General features: G+C 42.2%; 1 protein-coding gene across 2 annotated transcripts in view; it reads right to left on the bottom strand.

Moving 5' to 3' along the window:
- The window catches only part of LOC143116578 (interleukin-10 receptor subunit beta-like), a 98,314-nt gene that overhangs the window by 44,516 nt on the left and 30,233 nt on the right, over window positions 1-23,565 (bottom strand). For both annotated transcript variants that reach the window (XM_076277759.1, XM_076277758.1), the window contains exon 4: window positions 4,199-4,344. In XM_076277759.1, the coding sequence (XP_076133874.1) occupies window positions 4,199-4,344 (146 nt within the window). The remainder of the gene's footprint in view (window positions 1-4,198; window positions 4,345-23,565) is intronic.

Here is a 23,565-nt window from a genome sequence, read left to right on the forward strand (position 1 = left end):
AATGTTTTCATTTTTAGTAGTTATGCTAACTAGCATGTTAGCAATGCTAGCATGCTAACTATGCTAACCATGTGACTTAGCTAACTTAGCTAATCATTTTTAGCAGTTTTGTAAAAAATGCTAACTAGCATGCTAACATGCTAGCATGCTAACTATGCTAACCATGTGACTTAGCTAACTGAGCTAATCATTTTTAGCAGTTTTGTAAAAAATGCTAACTAGCATGCTAACATGCTAGCATGCTAACTATGCTAACCATGTGACTTAGCTAACTTAGCTAATCATTTTTAGCAGTTTTGTAAAAAATGCTAACTAGCATGCTAACATGTTAGCATGCTAACTATGCTAACCATGTGACTTAGCTAACTTAGCTAATCATTTTTAGCAGTTTTGCTAAAAATGCTAACTAGCATGCTAACTAGCATGCTAACATGCTAGCATGCTAACTATGCTAACCAAGTTACTTAGCTAACTTAGCTAACTAGCTACAGTGGGTAGGAGTCATAGTTGATGACAAGTAACAGTTACAATGGCTGAACAGTTAAAAAGTTAAGTAGTTTATCATTTTTAGCAGTTTTGTAAAAAATGCTAACTAGCATGCTAACATACTAGCATGCTAACTATGCTAACCATGTGACTTAGCTAATTTAGCTAATCATTTTTAGCAGTTTTGTAAAAAATGCTAACTAGCATGCTAACATGTTAGCATGCTAACTATGCTAACCATGTGACTTAGCTAACTTAGGTAATCGTTTTTAGCAGTTTTGCTAAAAATGCTAACTAGCATGCTAACTAGCATGCTAACATGCTAGCATGCTAACTATGCTAACCAAGTTACTTAGCTAACTTAGCTAACTAGCTACAGCGGGTAGGAGTCATAGTTGATGACAAGTAACAGTTACAATGGCTGAATAGTTAAAAAGTTCAGTAGTTTAAAGGGTTAAATTGTTTAACAGTGAAATATTGTAGTGAGGACTTTTATTTTGAAACAGTTTTTGGCAGAGGAAGCAGTTGAACAGGATGTGTAGTCTTAATAGGGCCAGTTTGTATGCTTAAAGCCTGAGAATGGCAGTTGGGCCAGCTGGCCTGAACACCTGCCATAAGATTCTAATTGCTGTGATGTCATAAAGGGCAATGTTAAGTCAATGGGAAAATTTTGATAGTTTTTAATTAATAGTTTAAAAAGTATAAAAGTTACAAAGTTGAAAAATACAAAGCCCACATGTCCTAATTAAGACCTACGCGTCAATGTTTGAATGAAGTTTCTACGTTAAACGGTTGAAGCTGCATTAACTGCGTTAGAAGAAGAGGAATAATAAGAACTAGAAAAGCATTTCCTGAAGGAAATACAGTGCATGAAAATGCAAAAATATGATGAGTTCATATGGTTAAATTATTTGCTTGGTAGATAAGGTTTACTATAGTTGGAATGACTGAACAGTTAAATAGGTTGATAATTGAAATGGTTAAATTATTTAGGCAGATAGTTGACGATAACTAACAGTTGGAATGGCTCCAATGTTTGCTAGTAGTTATGCTAACTATGTTAAAGATAATAATGTTAACCAAGTAACTATGCCAACTAGGATGCTAACAATGTTAAAATGTTAACTATGTTAACCATATGACTTAGCTAACCTAGCTAATCATTTTTATTAGTTATGATAACTATGCTAATTAACATGTTAACATGCTAACTATGTTAACCATGTGACTTAGCTAACTTCGCTAATCATTTTTAGCAGCAGTTTTGTAAAAAATGCTAATTAGCATGCTAACATGTTAGCATGCTAACTATGCTAACCACGTGACTTAGCTAACTTAGCTAATCATTTTTAGCAGTTTTGCAAAAAATGCTAACTAGCATGCTAACATGTTAGCATGCTAACTATGCTAACCACGTGACTTAGCTAACTTAGCTTATCATTTTTAGCAGTTTTGCAAAAAATGCTAACTAGCATGCTAACATGTTAGCATGCTAACTATGCTAACCACGTGACTTAGCTAACTTAGCTTATCATTTTTAGCAGTTTTGCTAAAAATGCTAACTAGCATGCTAACATGCTAGCATGCTAACATGCTAACTATGCTAACCATGCTAACTAGCTACAGTGGGTAGGAGTCATAGTTGATGACAAGTAACAGTTACAATGGCTGAACAGTTAAAAAGTTCAGTAGTTTAAAGGGTTAAATTGTTTAACAGTGAAATATTGTAGTGAGGACTTTTATTTTGAAATAGTTTTTGGCAGAGGAAGCAGTTGAACAGGATGTGTAGTCTTAATAGGGCCAGTTTGTATGCTTAAAGCCTGAGAATGGCAGTTGGTCCAGGTGGCCCGAACACCTGCCATAGGATTCTAATTGCTTAACGGCCGTATTGTGATGTCATAATCATAATGTTAAGTCAATGGGGAAATTTTGATTAACGGCAGTCTTAATAGAGACATATTGTATGCTTAAAGCCTGAGACAGAGTATATAGTTTAAAAGTTAAATGTAGATAGTGTAATGGATGTTGATAGACAGAAAGTTGAATGGATGTTGATAGGCAGATTGTTTAATGGATGTTGATGGATAGTTTAATGGGTGGATGAGTGAATGGTTTGAAGAGGATGAATGGATAGAAAGTTGGAGGAAATGTGTCTTATATCCTTGTAGAATGGAGAGACAGAGAGAGTTGGTCTAGTTCAGTAGAAAGCAGTTGATACAGGTGCAATCAGTTGAACTGATTCTTTGATGGGGCCTAGATGAGCAGCTGGAAGATGATACCAGGTGCAAATCAAGTTAATTAGTCCATTGTGATGTCATCAGCCCATGTTAAGTCTATGGGGAAATTTTGAGCAGTTTTTAATTAATAGTTTAAAAAGTATAAAAGTTACAAAGATGAAAAATACAAAGCCCACATGTCATAAGTAAGACCTACGCAACGCAGTTTGAATGAAGTTTCTACGTTAAACGGTTGAAGCTGCATTAACTGCGTTAGAAGAAGAAGAATAATAAGAAGAAGAAGCCTAGGAAGAACAGTAGAGTGCATTTTCATGCACTCTAATAAGAAATTTTGGAAGAACAGTATAGTGCATTTTCATGCACTATAATAAGAAGAAGAAGAAGAAGAAGAAGAAGAAGCCTAGGAAGAACAGTACAGTGCATTTTCATGCACTGTAATAAGAAGAAGAAGCCTAGGAAGAACAGTAGAGTGCATTTTCATGCACTCTAATAAGAAGAAGAAGAAGAAGAAGAAGAAGAAGAAGAAGCCTAGGAAGAACAGTACAGTGCATTTTCATGCACTGTAAAAAGCCTAGGAAGAACAGTACAGTGCATTTTCATGCACTGTAATAAGAAATTTTGGAAGAACAGTATAGTGCATTTTCATGCACTATAATAATAATAAGAAGAAGAAGAAGAAAAAGCCTAGGAAGAACAGTAGAGTGCATTTTCATGCACTCTAATAATAATAATAAGAAGAAGAAGCCTAGGAAGAACAGTAGAGTGCATTTTCATGCACTCTAAGAAGAAGAAGAAGAAGAAGAAGCCTAGGAAGAACAGTACAGTGCATTTTCATGCACTGTAATAAGAAGAAGCCTAGGAAGAACAGTACAGTGCATTTTCATGCACTGTAATAAATCAGATAACAATAGAGTGCATTTTCATGCACTCTAATTAATATTAAGAATAATTCGGATAACAATAGAGTGCATTTTCATGCACTCTAATAAAATGCCTAGGAAGAACAGTACAGTCCATTTTCATGCACTGTAATAAGAAGCCTAGGAAGAACAGTACAGTGCATTTTTATGCACTGTAAAAAGCCTTGGAAGAACAGTACAGTGCATTTTCATGCACTGTAATAAGAATAAGAAACTTTGGAAGAACAGTATAGTGCATTTTCATGTACTATAATAAAATAAAATGTATTAAATAAAATAATTTTATTTAAAGCGCCTTTCATGACACCCAAGGTCACTTCACAAACAAAAAGGTTGTTAAAATGATATTCCTCTCATGAAATGAAAAATAAAAAATAAAAGGAAAGGTAAAAGTCAGTCAGTCCATAAGCCATCTTGAAGAGATAGGTTTTAAGTCTGTTTTTAAAGTCAGTAATTGAGTAACAGTGTCTGATGTAGTCTGGCAGTGAATTCCACAGCTTGAAATAATGATATTATTATATTGATTTTGAAATAATGGTAAATGCATATTTTCACCTCATTCTCCAGGTGCTGTCTCCAGTAGGTGATGTTGTAGGTGACATTGTTTACTAAGAAACAACTGAGGTCATACTTGGGCTCTGTAATATTCAGCTCCATAACTCCATATCTCAAAACCATGGACACAGCTGGAGGATCTGTGACTGAGAAACCAAAGTACCAAAAGTCACTGACCAGCATGGCTCCAAAGTGATTCATCTAACAAAACAATACAGGCCTCTTTCTACTCTTAGGATTTCTCAGTTATGAACTATAACTTTGCCTAGCTGATCTTCATTGAAATCCGTGGGCTCTTATTTGAAGCACACTATGAATAGGCTTTTGGCCCAACCCCACTGCAAATTCTGGTTGACTTAAAACTGCTGTTGTCCTATGTATAATAGCTAGCAACATAGCAAGAGGCTAACAACCATAACATTTAATTAACGTTAGTATATTTCATTTCATGTGTAGGCTAATAGGCTACGCATAAACAGACACCATAGCTGCATTAATCTTTTGTTTCTCCTCTCCTTTGCTCTTTTTTCCAACCTGATGGCTTGACCCTTTTTTGTCCTGTGTTTATTTGGCACTCCAGTATCAAGTCACCTATCCCTCGGTCTGTGTATGGTCTGTGTACTTTTGCGTTCATTCATTATTCAATAGCCTATTATTTTTGTTTTAGAAGTAAAATGGAAAATTGGCTAAAATGTAGGCTATATGACTTTCTGAAGTTCAGTCACTTGCTAAACGAAAATGATCCCGTATTTTCACCTAAGGCAGGGATTCCCAAACTGTGGTACGCGTACCCCCGGTGGTACGCGAGCTGCTTCTAGGGGGTACAAGAGATGAAAAGGGCTATGGCGGACAGGTGTAAAATGAAAATTTTAAATCTTTTCTAATTAATTCATGAATAAATACATAATTTCGAATCAGGTCATAATGATATGGAAACATGAAATTAAAGGATATCATTTATAAACTCTGTATGTGTTCATCAAAAAAAGGGCAGCTTATTAAACATGACGCCTGGAATAGCTAATAGAATGCGTTACCTTTGAATGCGTTGGATGGTCCGTGGGGGGAAAGTTTTGCGGATATAACAGGTTTTTGAAAACAACAAAAACAGAAAGGAGGGAAGGAGCAAAGCTAAGAGTTATTTCAGATGGGCAAGAAAGGTAACATTAAGCTAGGCTTTACATTTAACCAACTAAAGGTAGCCTAAGTTTAGCCTTTCTAGGCTGTATAGCCTAATGTTGTCCAAACGAATACATCCTTGTCAGGCGTTGTTGTAGGCCTATTATACGATATTGTATGTGGATGTAGTTAGGCTACTATGCAGGCTACTTTTCATAACTTTTTAACTGACCAAATGCACGCACCTAAAACCGGGAAACGGACAAATATTGTCAACGCGTTTTTATGTGTTTATGTGTCAGACAGTGTTGCGCGGGTTTGGTCACAAGCGGCCCGCGGTCGCCCGATATTTTAATCAACCCGACAGCAACTCGGACCGCGAATATTAATTAGGACAAAATTATACCCGACCCACGATCCGACCCGCTTATTTACAAAATGTGTGCTTTTGGTTATAGCCTGCATGCAGTGTTACAGTAGGCCATTTCTGTAAAACAAACGAATTTATTTGCGAAACTTTATGCAGTAGAACTACATGCGGTAGGCATGCAGGACATAATGTTTGCGCAGGAGAGAGAATGAGAATAAGAGCGCAAGCACGCACGCAACCACCAAGGATTAGAACAGGATAAGATTTGAAGGCCATGGACATACATCTTTCTTTCGAAAACAGAAATGGTGAGGCAAGGTAGGCAAGATACATTGCTGGTCAAAACGTTAGCGTAAGAACTGGTTTATAATGCTGAATGAAGCACAAAGCTTTACTACGTCCACTGTTTAAAGTCACAAACACAACGAACTAAGGTAACTTTTATGCATGCGCGAACCTATACATACCGGTAGATATGGCTGTGTAGTCTGTGCCATAAAATGTATTCCTGCAGGCTGCCCGTTTTGGCTGTCATACTTTTAAATGGCTTCACAAGAAGTAGGCCTAGACCATAACTTGTACTACTGTCATCTTCTTTAACAACTTTTCCCAATATTTCCCATAGCCTATATCAGAGGCGATTGCTCTAAGACTACAGGGGAAGCTCAGCCTCCTGTAAAATATCACGGAAAATCGCATCAAATAACACTATTAAATTAGCTTCTAGCCTACTATTCCAACTAGAACATGCTGAAAAAATGTTCAACTTCATGGCTAGTTTGTTCAGCAATAAGGTTTTGCCGGTCATTTATCGTGATTTCGCACCCGTAATACATTGCTGTAACAACACGATCTATCAAAAAACCATGCAAAAAACCCATAGACGCTCGGCTTCACTGGCTTTCAATGGCACTACAGAGTGGGCTGATCTCAGTGCAGAAAAGCTACACGTTTATTGGACAAGCGCCACAAAATCGTCATTTCCAGGGAAGCCCGGCGTCTCTGGGAGTGAATGGGACAGTGGGATGGCCCGGACGCCGAGCTTCTGTATGATGATTGGAGGAACCGTTATAGAGGCTGGACTCTTTTTGATTGACAGCATATGTCGCGATCTGACAGGAAGTGGTTCAAGTTCAAGGCAGGGATGCGTTAACGTTAGTGTTGGCAGGTGAAGCCGAGAGACAAGGCAAGTTACAGCTCAAATTCTCATAATTTGGGAGCAATACAGTCGGTTTCTATTTGTCTTTGTAAATAGCATACTGTAAATAAAACCGTAATGTGGAGTTACAGAGTTTGTGACTTGCTTTTGTTCCAGTTGTGTATTTAGGCTAAATTAGGTAGCGTGTGTAGGCTACATGCCATGTCTGCCATGCCAACTCTATAGCCTACTGTTTGGGATACTTTTTGCCCTCAAAGAACAATATAGCACCTTAATAATATTAATTTAATAATTTACCATTTTTATCAGAGCTTCCCCTGTTCCAAAGAGCAGCAATCGCCACTGGCCTATATCGCTTTTCCTGAAGGGGTGTCTTTATTATTTTAACTCGCGTCTTGCTTGTTGCTACTGTTGACTTTACTGTATTGATCCTTTACTGTATTGATGCTAGCCTTCTCGTGATATTTTAAATAGGCTTATTTGTAGAAAATATATATTAAATTGATTTTAACTGACCCGCCCGCAAATGACCCGAATATCATTAAAATATTTTGTTTATGACTCATAACCGCGGGTGACCGCGGTCATCCGCGGGCGACCGCTTAATTTCGGGCAGACCGCGCAACACTGGTGTCAGATGGTGGGGGTACGCCAGCCGAGTCGGAATGTAGCCGGTGGTACGCGGGGGGAAAAGTTTGGGAACCGCTGACCTAAGGGATTAGGCTACAAAGACAATGTTGACTTAATGTGAAATGCAAAATGCAATACATAAAAATAAATGGCATTCGAGCGTTCCGTTCGCGACGCATAGCCTATGCTGCATGTAGACCTATGTTCGAAAAAAATACACCAATCTTCTAAAGCTGTTTTTTATGCATCGCGAACGGAATGCTTCAGTTATGTGCCCAGTGTAGCCCCCCATGTGACAGCGTTATTTGGAAAGTATAGGCTACCTAAGAGGAAACAATGGTTTCTTTGGTTGCCTGCCGGTCATACATTTTCATCGGGTTGGACCTAGAAGTTTGAATGCGCTTGGGGTTGGCCGTTATCCTACTTCTGTTTACTGACGAAACGTCAAGTTCCAACTCAATCTACACTCAGCATGCACAGCCTGCGGCAATATCTGTCAGGTGCTGTGTAGGCCTGCACGATTCAGGGGGAAATATGAATCAGGATTTTTTAAGGCTAGAATTGATATCACGATTCTCTGCCACGATTTACATAGATGCTTCAATGAATAAAGAAAATACTGGCCATTTAAGTACAGTAGGCTACCAAGAATAGTACATTGAACCAGAGTGCGAATTACCCCACCATAATTGGGGGGTACTGCTCCTTCACTTCTTCCATGACCATCATGGTCCACTAGCATATCAATCCACACCGTGATCGCCAAGTGCAACACATAAGGTCTAAACATGCAATAAACTGATAATCAGTAGGCTACAGAATCTCTCATCGTTCTTATATATCCTGTCGTCTCCCTGCGGCCTGCTCACGGCTTTCATCCTGTCTGCTGAGCACCCCTTTCATTAACACATATGAACAGTGTATAAAACCTAACTGCACCTACATTTTTAATGTAATTGTTTGTAGATCTTAGTGTTCTATAGTGTTCATAGTGTAATATATCCTGCTTACTCTTTTAGCACCAAAAAAGTGCCTGATGTCTGTGTGCCCTTTCCTCATAGTGTCTCTTAGAATAAAATAAAATCTAAGATAGTCAGGGTTCTCAGATGAAACTATTTATTGAACTAAAAATATGAAATTATAGAATGTAAAAAACAATACAAACCAATTAAAAACAAATTCAAAAACTAGCACATAGCCTACTATTTAGCCTAGGCTACTTGGGTCTTTTTATGTTTCCACAGGTTTCACTGATGTTATGTAGACTAAGCTACATCAGACCCTCTTGTGCATACATACCGGTAATATAAAAACACAGGATCTGTGCCAAACTAATTTCAAAAGGGCACAATCATTTATTCAAGATAAAATGAGAATGGACACCTAGGCTATGGAGTTCATCTCCTTACCTCACCACAATGTAAAGCTTGATTTAAATAGAATTAGCCTATCTTGCTAACTAACCTTGGTAACTAACCAAGGTCCACTTTACTAGCCTCAGTGGGTAAGTAGCAAATAAGTAACCAGTAATTCAATGTATGAAGACGTGACATGAGCTATGAAAGAACAAAACACGTTTATAAATGAAGGTTGTAAAATAACACATTTTCAACAAGCTAGACGTCAGCTAGCAACTTACATTTACCCATGCACATCAGAAGCAAACCGAATTTAGCCTACTGGAGGAAGTTACCTAGCGTTTTGTCATTCAATGTTGACACTTGCTTGAGAAGTTGAAGTCGTTCGTTCTCTATCTCAGTTGCTTCTAGCGCCACGGTGATTAAAAATGTTATGGTCCACAATAGGGGTGTCTGAAATCGCTTTACATGAAAATGTTCCTGTAGCCAGTGGGACTTTAGGACCCAGGAGCGAGTAGCAAGGGCTTAACCCTTAGAACCCTAAGCTGTTTTTAGGGCATTTTCACTACCTTTATTCTTAAGGATTTATTCTGGTCATTGTAAGTGCCACACACATATATTATATATTGTTTTTTTCAGGAGAGTCTAGGCTATTTAGATCTGCCATCATTTAATGTATTAATACTAGCATTGATTTTATTTTGATTTTTAAATAATTAAAATATAAAAAGTGTATTATAAAAATTCTTATATTTCGACATGTATCTCACCACAGCAAGGTCACAGCTCTACATGCATTTCATGCGTGTGTAGGGCAGACTGTCCTGAATCGGACAATATAATTGCCATGTTGGAGGGATACTCTGGGGCTGAGCAATTTACAGAAATATTTGCTGTGTGATTTACGGAAATAAATGCCATTTTTTATTTAGTGATGAAAAATGACCTTTCTGCGCTCCATATCTGTGACACGAACTGATCTGACCTGACTTGACCCAAGGTTGCGTGTTAGCCTGCGTGCCTGTGTGTATGCATTCATAATAATTCTCAACTTTTTACTGCATTGCCATGAACAAAGTAAAAGCCAAAAAGGTGTTTATTTGTTGAACAAATTGGGATGCAATGTGAGCCTTGAATTGGATGCCATGCAGGAATTTGCTAGGATCTCAAAACCGGAATATGAACATGCTTTGCCATAGAGAAACACATGATAGCATTGGATTATAAACATGCTTTGCCACAAGAACAGACAAAAACGTGGGGTAAGTCCAGCTGATGGATAGCCCTGTGCCCCCTCTTTCATCTGATATGCTTGCCATATCGATGCGATCACGGGTTCGCGAGTAATTCAAACTAGAGTAATGTGTGTGCAGGTGAACGCAGAGAAATATAGACTGTAAATATGATGCAATTTGATTTAATTTCATGATTTTTTTTAATTTTCATACTTGATCGTACAGACAAGTGTTTAGTCTCGTTGGAAAGCCCCACTTCTGCTCTGTCGTGCAATAAAGGTTTCATCTCGCTGCGATGAACCATTCCGGAGCAATGTAACAGAGAAGAAAGGGTGTGTTTTTTGACGCACTTTGCGTCAATCGGGTTCTAAGGGTTAAAGGCTGAGGTGTCCATAGGGGCGGATTCTTGTGTTTTCAGTCAGCTGCTTAGCCAGGGAAACGGAGCGGAGTGTAACCGCGATTACAGATGAGTGTTGGTGGCCAGTGTGCTGGCGTTCCGTATTGAAGGGTTTGTGTGCAGTCACTAGTAATTGAATCACGGAAGCGTCTCTGGGTTTAACGCCGAATGGGCGTGTAACTAGAACGAATCGATATCCGCTGGGAACTCTCTCTCACTCTCGCGGCCAGACTGTGCTGGTGTTACAGGGTGTTTGTATACTGTAATTGCTGCCGTGTGCTTGGGCGGATGGCCTTGCCAAACCTGTTGTTATACCAGGTCCCGTGCGCCCCGTCATACGTGTGCACTGGCTTCTGTGCGCTCCGGCGTCTGTGTGTGTCTGTTCACAAGAGGTTATTAGAAGCCTTTTGTGAATGAACCCCGTCTCTCGTCTTGTTTACTTTGTTTGGACATCCAGCCACTGTTTTCTCATGTATGAAACTTATGTATGTTTTTATCATTCATTGATACCATGCCTATGAACTTATAGGGTTAATGTCAAGCTCTTCCGGTCATTAATTTTTTACCATTGAGATAAATTGTTGTGTTTGGGCAGTGTGCAATATTACGGGGGACAGGGGAAAGTGCCAGTGGGCATGTGCAATTTGGATAGCTTTAGCTGATCATCATAGTAGCACTCACGCACTTGTTCTAAAACTTAAGTGGCCATTGCTTGGGTTCTCGTAGCTAGTGGGCGGAGCTCAATGCTCAATGTATTAAGGTGACCACTGTGTGGTGTGATTAGAATTTGTGTGTACTAACAAAGCACTTTATGGTTAATGCAGTGTAGCCTTGGTTGCTGTCTTTGGTGTGCTGAATCCTTGTGGAGCCTTGTGCTCATGATGAGCTAAATGTGGATTTCCTGTCAACATTGAGTACTGTGGTCCGGCCCAATATTTAGTGTAAATATCTCCTATGAATGCTTGTCTACGAGAACTCATGTATGTGTCCATGATGTGTTACTACCATTAATGTTGTTCCTGTACGAAGCACCTATTTTAATAACTCTGCAGACCATAAATAAATTATGTCTACATTGCTTTTGCTACATCAGCCTCCAATTGTTTCATTCACTTGAATAGTACTAGCGTGGGGTACATCTTTAGTCTACTGTACTAGTTGGGTCTCTCATCCCAGTCCAATAAATGGGAGTGGCGTAGTCAGACCATCTTGTGGTATAGTACAACTGGGTTCTAACTCCCAACGGCCACATTTGGCGTAGTTGGCAGGATGATTGTTGGCTGATGTGCATAGCTTGGTGAAGAATTGGGTTTGTTGTGAGAAAACAGTGGCTGACCGGATCTAGGATTGTGGCATTCTTACCTCTGGGGAACGGTTCAGTGTGAGCAGGGTGTGTCAGGTGTCCAACAAAGAATGTATTTTTTTTTTTCCTCCAGTATTATTTTGTGTATGTGTAATTAGTCTGTGTATATTTTTTTTTCTCTCATTCTCCTTTCACTTCTCCAGCTCTCATCTATCTTTGGCTGTTGAAAAAATAGACTAGCCAGTAATATGGAGGAACAGCTGAGGTTATTGACTGAACAGGTTAAACAGCTACAAGCTGACAATGAGCGACTTCGCCAGGAAACGGGTGGGGCTGGTGGTTCAGGGCAAGGGGCTTCTAATGTGCCAGGTGGTGGTACCGCCACAGAACGTGTCCTATATTTCCCTCGGGAGCGCAAAGCCCCTCGCTTTTCAGGAAGCTCTTCTCGAGATTCTGTCAGTGTAGAAGAGTGGGTAGAAGAAATTAAACATGTCTTAAGGGTGAGGCCAATGACCGAAGCAGAGGGAGCATTGTTTGTGTATGACCTACTAGATGGTGAGGCAAAAGCAGAGGTAAAGTTCTGTCCGGTGGGAGAGCGCAGTACGTCTACAAACATTTTAAAAATCCTTCAAGATAATTTTGGTTGCTCACAGTCCTATGTAGAAGCCCAAAAACTGTTCTTTCAGCGGAGACAGCGTGATGGTGAGACACTTAGAGGGCTCTATCTTCCGTGCCGGCGCAATTGACTTTGTATAGTCGCGCGTTTGTCTTTCCTATTTTGCAGTCAGCGCATATTGGAATTTTCCCTCCACAGGTACATGCCTGTAAATTAGGGAATTCGATTGCGCCCACGGGGGCGGTTCAGCGAAAAGACGGGGCGTGTTCCGGCGCAAACGTTTACTGTTGATATTTTGCAGTTTCAGAAAACAATTCCGCCACAGACCAGGAACTCCCTGGTCTAAAGTCTGTGGCGAAAATGCAGATGCTATTTTAAGGGCGCATGCATGACCACAGGCCTGCATGAATGAATGCGTTGCACACCAATCTACAGACACCTCCGTGCACAGACGGAAACATTCAAAGCCTTGATAATATTTGTCCATTTTCCGGTTTTGTTCGTGCATTGGTGACCTAAATATTTAGTAGCCTATATAGTACAACATCTACATGCAATATCTTTACAACAACGCCTAATTACGACCTATTAATCTGGACAACTTTATAGGCTACAGCCCTATAAAGGCTAAAGTTACTTTTAGTTTTGTTCCAATTTACCGTTGTGTAAGGTTTTAAGCACCATAATTTTGCCTACCTTGTTGTAGCCCATCTGAAATAACTCCAAGCTTTGCTATGTTCCCTCCATCCTTTCGTTATTTTCAAAAAACTTTTTATATCCATGATGGCCTTGAAGTCTTGAGTTAGTGAATTAGCTTAAATCAGCTTTTCATGTGCTGTTAACCAGCAACAGATAGTACAAGAAAGCAGCAAGTATGGTTACAATTTCTGTACAATTTCTGTAGTTGCTGCATCCATTCATTGTTATTCTCTCTCCTGCTCAAATAAATGTTGTGCGTGAATTAAGTTGATGATAACGTGTTTACAAACTCTGCTTTACAGAAAATATTGTAAATAGTCTACTGTCACGCAGTTAATGGGATACTGTGCAGAGTTTAAACGAAGCCCTTGCTTGGCCGCCTGTGCTGCGCAACGCACACTTAGCTCCTCTCATCTATACAATGTAGTTCCCATTTCTGTAAACCATACATAATTTCAAAGAAAAATATTACCACTCGAGGGAAATCAGTGTGGTGTCCATGTGAAAAAATAGGCATAAATCTAGCGTACACATTTTCACGAATCACTGATGTGTTGATGACATAAATTAGGAAATGTTAGAGGACTTAAGGAGACGTGATGTTGAACTGCATGCCGATGCCATTTAACCCAAATGCCCAGCGGCAGCACGGGAGAGAAGATATTAACTGACAGAAGATATGCATTGTCTATAGAGAGGTAATGTTAGATTACATTGTACATTGCAAATATATCACCATGCATTCATAACCTCGTGATTCAGTGAGAATGATCCCAAAACATCGGAAAGTATGTCTTTTGACAATTCTGTATTACATTTTGTGAAGATGAAAAATCAATAGCTAACTGTTCCCAACTGAACAGTGATTATAGCGCTGTGAACGCTCCTGGCTGCGCCTGGCAAATACGCCACCATAATAGCAATCAGCTATGGAACAAGCGTGCCTGTTGTTAAAGGGAATGTGAGGTGACGCTCTGATTGGTTTATTGCACGTTACGCCCAAACCACACCCATGATTAATGTAGCTACTTCAGACAACCCCATTTTAGATTTGCGTCGGGCGCAACAGTCAAATATCCCGCCGGTAAAATAGCATCAGTGCCCGAGATCCGCCCACAAAGTGAATTGCGTTTTGCGCAAAGACACTTCCGTTTTAGACCATTAAAATAGGGCCCAGAGAGTTTTCGCACTCTCTTATGGCCCTCCAAGAGGTAGTAAAGCGAAAAGACCCCCGAGGCATGTCTGATCCAGATCTAGTGATCAGAGATCAATTTATTGAGGGTGTGAGAGAAAATATGCTGCGCCGGGAATTAAAGCGTCTTGTAAGGCTTGAGTCTAACATTTCTTTTTTGAAAATTCGCAGTGAGGCAGTACGATGGATTGATGAAGGTGAACGCCCCAACCAAGGCCGTGCAAGAGCATACTCCTGTGACACCCATGCCCAGGCAACTGGTGAGTGTAGTGTAGAAGCCAATGCTGTTGTTGTTAAACCTAGTGATGAGTTAATCGAACTAAAAGAGTGTTTTCGGAAACAACAGGCACAATTGGATGCTATATTGAAACATTTAGGAACCTCGCACCCATCAGCTGCTTCTAATAGTGGTAATAATTATCGCCCTAAGCGTTATCCTTTTGATGCAGATGGCAAGCCCATTTGTTTACGGTGCAATCACGTGGGGCACATTGCCAGATTTTGTACAAACGAAGTGGGTGGCCCTTCTCGATCACAGGGCAGGAGAGGCTCCGCTGACCAAACTCGTGCGGAGATAGCGGCTACCACACTGACAATGCAAGCGGGAAACTAGCGCCCTCCGGTGCTGGGAGCCAGGTATCAGGAGGGGGCCTTGTAGGCTCACACCAAAACTCAGTTTGTACGACCTTGTCACGCCCCACTCTGATTGGTCAGTGCCCCATTGTTGAGATACGCATGGGGGGCGTAGTTGTACCATCACTATTAGATACAGGATCAATGGTGACCACTATCACCGAAACTTTCTTTAAACAACATTTTCAGTCCCCAGTTCAGGAACAATTGCAGTCTTGTAGTTGGTTACAGCTAAAGGCTGCTAACGGCCTGGATATCCCCTATAAGGGATATGTGGAATTAGACGTGGAGGTTCTTGGCAAAGTGCTGGTGGTAAAAGATCCAGTCGGGTTGGGGGCCCGCCAACATAAGGCATCTGTTCCAGGGTTATTGGGTATGAATGTAATCAGTAGTTGTTACGATGAACTTTTTAGACAGCATGGTGCCGCATTGTTCCACTCCCCATTGGTTCAGACCGCAGGTCAGGTATGGCAACAAGTGTTATCAGCCTGCCAGACTCTTGATCATGTGTCGGCCTCTGGAGCTCTGGGTAAAGTTTCAGTGTCTTCAGGGCGTCCCGTTTGTGTTCCAGCAGGGTCTCTAAAATTTGTGGCTGCAGCGTGCCGCCAGGGTCTCGCCCCAATGGTTTCCTCTGTCCTTCTTGAACCTGCGGGACCGGAGGGACATCACTTGCCCGTCGGTCTGCTGGTCTCGAGTGCGCTACTTCCAATAGGAAATGGTAACATCTGGGTCCCTGTAGTTAATGTGGGAACACAAGACATTTGGTTGAAGCCTAAAACCATCTTAGGTGATCTGCATTTGGCCGATGTACAACCGACTAGTCGACCCATCAGTTTTGAAAAGCAAGAGCACGAGTCGGGTGAAGTTGCTTTTATAAACGCTATAGAGTCAACACCGGTCGTGGTGCCCGGGCTTACCGAAGTCACATGGTCTAATTTGACACCCTCTCAGGAGCAAGAGGCTAGGCGTCTACTGGAAAGGTATCACATCGTCTTTAGTCAGGGTGAAGGGGATATTGGGTGCACCAACCTGATTGAACATCACATTCCACTCTTGGATGAGGTGCCGGTACGTCAACGCTATCATCGCCTCCCCCCATCCCAATATGATGTAGTTAAGGCTCACATACAGGCACTGTTAGAACAGGAAGTAGTACGTACTAGTTGTAGCCCGTACTCCTCACCTATCGTGGTTGTACAGAAAAAGGATGGCACCATACGCCTCTGTGTGGACTACCGTCAACTTAATGCTAAAACCCGACGCGATGCTTTCCCATTACCAAGAATTGAAGAGTCGCTGGATGCACTCTCTGGAGCTACGCTATTTTCCACTTTAGATCTCGCCAGCGGTTACAATCAGGTACCCATGGCTGAATGTGACAAGGCAAAAACTGCATTTTGCACCCCATTTGGCCTCTTCGAATTTAATCGAATGCCATTTGGGTTGTGCAATGCGCCGGGGACTTTCCAACGTTTAATGGAGAGGATTTTAGGTGACCAAAGTTTCCATTCGTTGTTACTCTACCTAGACGATGTGGTCGTCTTTTCTACCTCTTTCCAGGAGCATCTGCGGCGGTTGGAGCTGGTTTTGGACCGACTACAGCAACACGGGCTGAAGCTAAAGCTTAGTAATTGCCATCTTTTCCAGTCGGAAGTCAAGTATCTGGGCCACGTAATTTCGACTAAGGGTGTCGTTACAGACCCAGATAAAATTAGAGCTGTCCAAGATTGGAAGACCCCCACCACAGTTGGGCAACTTAGATCGTTCTTAGGCTTCGCCTCTTACTATCGTCGTTTCGTTGAGGGATTCGCGAAATATGCGGCACCCCTCCATAAACTAGTGTCAAAGTTGCAGCCGGACCGTAAAACAACACCATCTCGAGCCGGCGGCACTTTGCAGAGCCATTGGGATTGGAGCTGTGAACAAGCGTTTAAAACACTGAAGGACAAGTTAGTCAGCGCACCGGTCTTGGGATATGCTGATTTCTCCAAGCCCTTTGTGTTGGAGGTCGATGCCAGTGGTTTGGGTTTGGGGGCGGTGTTATCCCAGGATCAGGGGGGGGCAACGCTGCCCAATAGCTTATGCAAGCCGTGGTCTGCGACCTACAGAAAAGAACATGTCCAACTATAGTGCAATGAAATTGGAGTTACTTGCCCTGAAATGGGCAGTAACTGAAATTTCGAGAATATCTCCTTGGGGCTCTTTTTACCATATAAACAGATAATAACCCTCTCTGTTATCTTCAAACGGCAAAGCTTGGAGCTGTAGAACAGCGTTGGGCGTCACAGTTGGCTTTGTTCAACTTTCAAATTGTGTATAGGCCAGGGTCCACAAACAAAAATGCAGACGCCCTATCAAGATTGCCAGAGGCTCCGCCCCCTTGCTCTATGGATGAGGTAGCAGCTGGAATTACTGTTCCAGTGGAGATCCAAAGCCACTCTGCAGAGCTTGGCGGGTCCTGGTTGACTACCTCCTCGGCCGTTGAGGCTGTTCCCAGTCGGGAAAGGGCAGACTTGCAAAGCCTGCAGAGTTTAGACCCAGTGATTAGTGCCTTTAAACGCTACTGGCAGACAGGCGTACCCCCTACAGGGACAGAGCGAGCACAGGAACCACCTGCTGTCGTGGAGCTAGTCCGACAGTGGGCCCGGATCCAGGAGAAAGACCGGGTGTTGTATCGAACCACCCATGAGCCTGGTGGACGGGAGCCATTCTTGCAGCTTCTGGTACCACAAGTTCTTCTAAGGTAGAGGTACTAACGAGTCTTCATAATAACCATGGGCATCAAGGGGTGGAGCGTACTACCAGCCTGATCCGACAGCGTGGTTATTGGCCATTTATGCGCCGAGACATCGAGCAATGGTGTAAAAACTGTGACCGGTGTGTAACGGCCAAAGCCGTGCAACCAAAAATCAGGACTTTCATGGGACGCCTAATGGCTTCCAGGCCCTTGGAAATCCTTGCATTAGACTTTACCATACTTGAGCGGTCCAGTGATGGAGCTGAAAACCTTTTAGTGATCACAGATGTGTTTTCTAAATATACACAGGCTTTCCCTACACCAGACCAAAAGGCAGGAACGGTGGTAAAAGTACTGACAGAAAAGTGGTTTTATAATTATGGTGTCCCGCAGCGCATTCACACTGATCAAGGTAAACAATTCGAGGGAGAACTTCTTAAACGTCTGTGCCAGCTGTATGGGGTCGAAAAGTCTCGCACAAGCCCATACCACCCCGCGGGCAACGGACAGTGCGAGAGGTTCAATAGGACCCTGCACGACCTCTTGCGCACGCTGCCTGCAGAAAAAAAAGAGACGGTGGCCAGTCCACTTACCTCAAGTAGTGTTTGCATACAACACCACAGTTCACCAGTCTACAGGACATTCTCCTTACGAGTTAATGTTTGGCCGTAAGCCCCACCTACCAATCGACTCCCTACTCTGTGTGGAGAAGGATGAGTTAGTGGAGGGAGGGGTAAGTGATTGGGTCAATGAACATCAGAAACACTTGGCCTCAGTCTATAAGGATGCTCGGCATCACTTAGAAGCGGCAGCCACCCGTAGGGGATGGAACAATCCAAGCTCTGTCCCTATTCTTGTGCCTGGTACTTTAGTGTATAGGAAGAACCATCCCCAAGGTCGACACAAGATCCAAGATATGTAGGACTCAATTCCCTATGTAGTGGTTCAGTGTCTGGATGACGTGGGGACCTTGTATAAAATCAAGCCGCGAGACCAGGCAGGCCCAGAGAAAAACATTCACAGAACTGAATTAAGACCCCTCCCACCCATGGTGAACCCCCCAACTTTGTCTAATGTTACACCTTTAGAAGAGGATAGCACTGTCCCTGATGACTCGGTCATGCAAAGGCATGACGAAGAGCAGTCTGGTGACTGGGTAATAGTAAGGCAAGAGATTCCACCACAAAGGGTGATTCATTCACCAGTGACCCAGGAAAGTAGCCCTTCACCACCCCCTGTGGTACAGGGGGAGGTGGGTCTGGAAGTGGTTAGGCGGACATCTCGTGTGACAGCAGGCCACCATCCTAAAGCCTATGGTACGGTCCCGCGTCTGCGTCCCGCGCACGCGGCACTGGTGAGCGCGTGACGAGAATTGCGTCATTTTTACAGCATGCGTCGCGTCTTTGAGTCGACCGAAATTTAAGACCGCGCGTCAAAGTGACGCGTAGACTGCGCATGTGTGAAACGGAACTGCTGTAAACACTCCCCTCCAGTAGGTGGACCACATAGAAGAACAACACTTAAACGTAGAAACAAACCTAGACAGAAGGTTACTTGTTTGGTTACCATAACGACGATGGAACAGAGCGCCTGTCCTCAGCTTGCCTGGCTTTGAGTTACGTGAAACACCACGACATGGAGTCAACTTCGACCGATGTAAAGCCACAATCCACAGATACATTCTTTAACATTATATTTAACGGTCACTTTACCATCTATGGTGTAGAACCCAAAGTATTTCAAGACACCACATTTTAGATGAGTTGGGGACGTAATTATCTGTCTGCTGGCCGTTCTGTGCGTTACCTTTAATTGTCGAAACAGGGTGGCTGCATGGGCTCATTGTGGCTACTGGCTATTATATTGGCTTGATTTGGTCATGAGCCCTGGATCATATAGCACTGAATGAGATGGCAAACAATAAAATAAAACTAATCATAGACTGTAGAAATGCGCTACACAGCACTAAAAACCGAATAGTTTAATTATAGTTCGACTACGGATATTTCACGTCACGTCATGTTCGAATAAAAAGTGACAGCCCTACTCCCTGCATAGAGAGCTGACATGACTTCGGATTAAATGCGTCTTTTAAAAATGAGTGTATGCTGAAATCAAATCGCGAAACCCAGAGCCAATTAAAGGTATCTATCTACAACGCTCAGGCGAAACCCAGTAACACTTGCTGATCGAGATGCATTCTCGCCTGTTCCGTATATAATGCGTTATCAATAGTGATTAATAATAAAGGGAATGTAGCCTACCTCTCCCAGGTGCAATCATTATCACCTAGCCTACTCCTGAACAATGCTGAACTCAAATCTCGAAACTCGCCTGTCAACACCGGATGCATTATCATAATAATAATTGAAGGAATAACCTAGGCTACCTCTCGCTCTAAATACACCCATTATCACAGTGAGACATTATACATGAACACAAATAGTTACTTCAAAACTTTTATTGACACGTCATATTTACAGGTTTTTGGTTCATACTTTTTGGTATGAGGCAGGTGTGAAGACTCAATACAAATTTAATTGAGGACATCTGTACGCACAACGCTTTCTTACCATGCTGTGTTTAGAAAAATGTCTTTACTTTGTATCGCACCAGTATTGCTGCCCTTGCAGCACCGAGTCACTTAGCTATAGGCTAAGTCGCCTAATAAGCAAGTAGGCTAAGCTAGTCTCTCAGCTATACCAACAGGTGTGCTGTGTGTGTTCTGGTGGATGATAAATGTAGCGATGCGATGGGCCAGCTTATCAAACTTCCCAGCAGACAGGCGAACGTACTCGTGGTGCTTTTTCCTTCATCAGCTTCCTTCGTTCAGTGCTCGCACATCCCACGTTCTTCTTTTCTTTAGGCGTTTCAGGCTTCTTTGGTGCTTGTGTCCTACTTTCAGGCTCGACGTACCGCCCCCAGTTGGTGGGGCAGAGTATCACAGTTAATCCGTAGTGCGCAGGCGCTAACCTTAACGATTTAATGCGCATTCAGGACAGCAGAAATTGGAGTATGCTTCACGTCCACGGCAAAAATGACGCACGTCTTGGACACGCGCAAATGTGACGCACGACCATACCAGAGCCTTAATCCTTTCAACCTTCCCCGGTCGGTGGTGTAGCAGCAGGTGTAGGTGGAGAAGGCTATAGTCCAAGCAGTTTCTGACTCTCATTAGATATTGACCAATGTCTTGTACACATGTGGTGTGTATTCCCTGCAGTATGAGCACTGTCACCGGGACAGTGACATTTGTAAGGGGGGGAAGATGTAGCCAGTGGGACTTTAGGACTCAGGAGCGAGTAGCAAGGGCTTAAAGGCTGAGGTGTCCATAGGGGCGGGTTCTTGTGTTTTCAGCTGCTTAGCCAGGGAAACGGAGTGGAGTGGAACCGCGATTACAGATGAGTGTTGGTGGCCAGTGTGCTGGCGTTCCGTATTGAAGGGTTTGTGTGCAGTCACCAGTAATTGAATCACGGAAGCGTCTCTGGGTTTAACGCCGAATGGGCGTGTAACTAGAACGAATCTCGATATCCGCTGGGAACTCTCTCTCACTCTCGCGGCCAGACTGTGCTGGTGTTGCTGCCGTGTGCTTGGGCGGATGGCCTAGCCAAACCTGTTGTTATACCAGGTCCCGTGCGCCCCGTCATACGTGTGCACTGGCTTCTGTGCGCTCCGGCGTCTGTGTGTGTCTGTTCACACGAGGTTATTAGAAGCCTTTTGTGAATGAACCCCGTCTCTCGTCTTGTTTACTTTGTTTGGACATCCAGCCACTGTTTTCTCATGTATGAAACTTATGTATGTTTTTATCATTCATTGATACCATGCCTATGAACTTATAGGGTTAATGTCAAGCTCTTCCGGTCATTAATTTTTTACCATTGAGATAAATTGTTGTGTTTGGGCAGTGTGCAATATTACGGGGGACAGGGGAAAGTGCCAGTGGGCATGTGCAATTTGGATAGCTTTAGCTGATCATCATAGTAGCACTCACGCACTTGTTCTAAAATTTAAGTGGCCATTGCTTGGGTTCTCGTAGCTAGTGGGCGGAGCTCAATGCTCAATGTATTAAGGTGACCACTGTGTGGTGTGATTAGAATTTGTGTGTACTAACAAAGCACTTTATGGTTAATGCAGTGTAGCCTTGGTTGCTGTCTTTGGTGTGCTGAATCCTTTTGGAGCCTTGTGCTCATGATGAACTAAATGTGGATTTCCTGTCAACATTGAGTACTGTGGTCCGGCCCAATATTTAGTGTAAATATCTCCTATGAAGGCTTGTCTACGAGAACTCATGTATGTGTCCATGATGTGTTACTACCATTAATGTTGTTCCTGTACGAAGCACCTATTTTAATAACTCTGCAGACCATAAATAAATTATGTCTACATTGCTTTTGCTACATCAGCCTCCAATTGTTTCATTCACTTGAATAGTACTAGCGTGGGGTACATCTTTAGTCTACTGTACTAGTTGGGTCTCTCATCCCAGTCCAATAAATGGGAGTGGCGTAGTCAGACCATCTTGTGGTATAGTACAACTGGGTTCTAACTCCCAACGGCCACATTCCTACAGTAAAAATAGGAGTTGACTTGTATTGTAACTGTAATGATATTTTTTCACAATATCAGAAAAAACCTCTGACCCCCCCAAAACTGATATTTTTGTCTATTTGGGGGATTCGAACTATCCATTGAACTAAATATGGTCCTGATACAGGCTTTATCTGAACTCTAACTAAAACATGTCAATCAACATACTGCAGCTACAGCTTCAATCTCTAGTAGGGTGACCACCTGCTAATAAGCCCAAGGGGGGACAAGGGGTATGTTTCTGAGGGACAATGTGGGACACTGCCTGGCGCGGCGGTGCCCCCACCTCACGGTCAGACTCACTGATATTGGTTTACCCATTTCTAGCACATACCACCTTACATGGTATATTAATAATGCCCTATTCCCCTAAACATGTGTAATTGCTGATGCATCATGAATAGGCCAACCAATGTGTATTTTGTTTTTCTAAATAAAGATTCATAATACTTTGAACATTCAATGAATTGACAGATGCACTTCCACTTCCACTTCCGATTTACTTTAGCTATTTCATTTTTATTTATTTTTCATTATTTATTCACTTTAAATAAATTATAATGTAAAACTGTAGGATTAACAGGAATTGTAGTTGCTCAACACCACAGGAACAGTTAAAAAAAAAAGTCTTAACTCACAACGCCAGAGGTTCACGGAACGAGAAGGGGGAGGAAGGATGGTGGACTTGCATGTTAGTAAAGGCAGGCGCAGGGGGAAAAAAACTGTTCAGTGTTCTGGGTAGCCTAATGTTCACTAATGTTGTATGATAAAGTCACATCTAGGTTTGACTTCCTCCGCAATTACTTTGTTGTATGGAATAAAATAACACTGTATTTGTAAATAACAGACTTTATTTTATTGTAGGCTATATGTGCTTTGGGAATATTTCAGCCACCACTTGGCCTAAAGTAGGCTACCGCAGTGGATAACGTTAACGTTAGTGAAGGTAACGGTAACGTTAACACTCTTTCAAGTAGGCCTATGGCTAATGAAATCTCTGATAACAGATCAATCCACAGCAATGAAATGTGCTTTGTGTGGTAATAATAGGTAGATGTTTGGTAGCCTATTTGTAGGCTACTGCTAGGTCCATATGATTTCCAGTGTATACAAACGACTTTCAAGCACTGCTCAAGTAGCCTAGCTAAATTAAATGTGTGTAATCGGTCGCGTATGTAACTCTTCTCGACTTATACTTTGTTAAATTTAACATCCCCACAATTTAAATGTTAACAATTCACCTACGACGGACCATACACCTAGGGAGAGGGGGGTGTAATTTAAGTCATAACTTGTGTTACCAGAGCCCGTCTACCGATTCTCTGGTGTTAC

The sequence above is a fragment of the Alosa pseudoharengus genome, unplaced genomic scaffold (assembly GCF_046254945.1).
Source record: "Alosa pseudoharengus isolate Yale_2024_CS ecotype anadromous, Long Island Sound unplaced genomic scaffold, YU_APseudo_1.1 YU_APseudo_1.1_scf_11, whole genome shotgun sequence".
NCBI lineage: Eukaryota > Metazoa > Chordata > Actinopteri > Clupeiformes > Clupeidae > Alosa > Alosa pseudoharengus.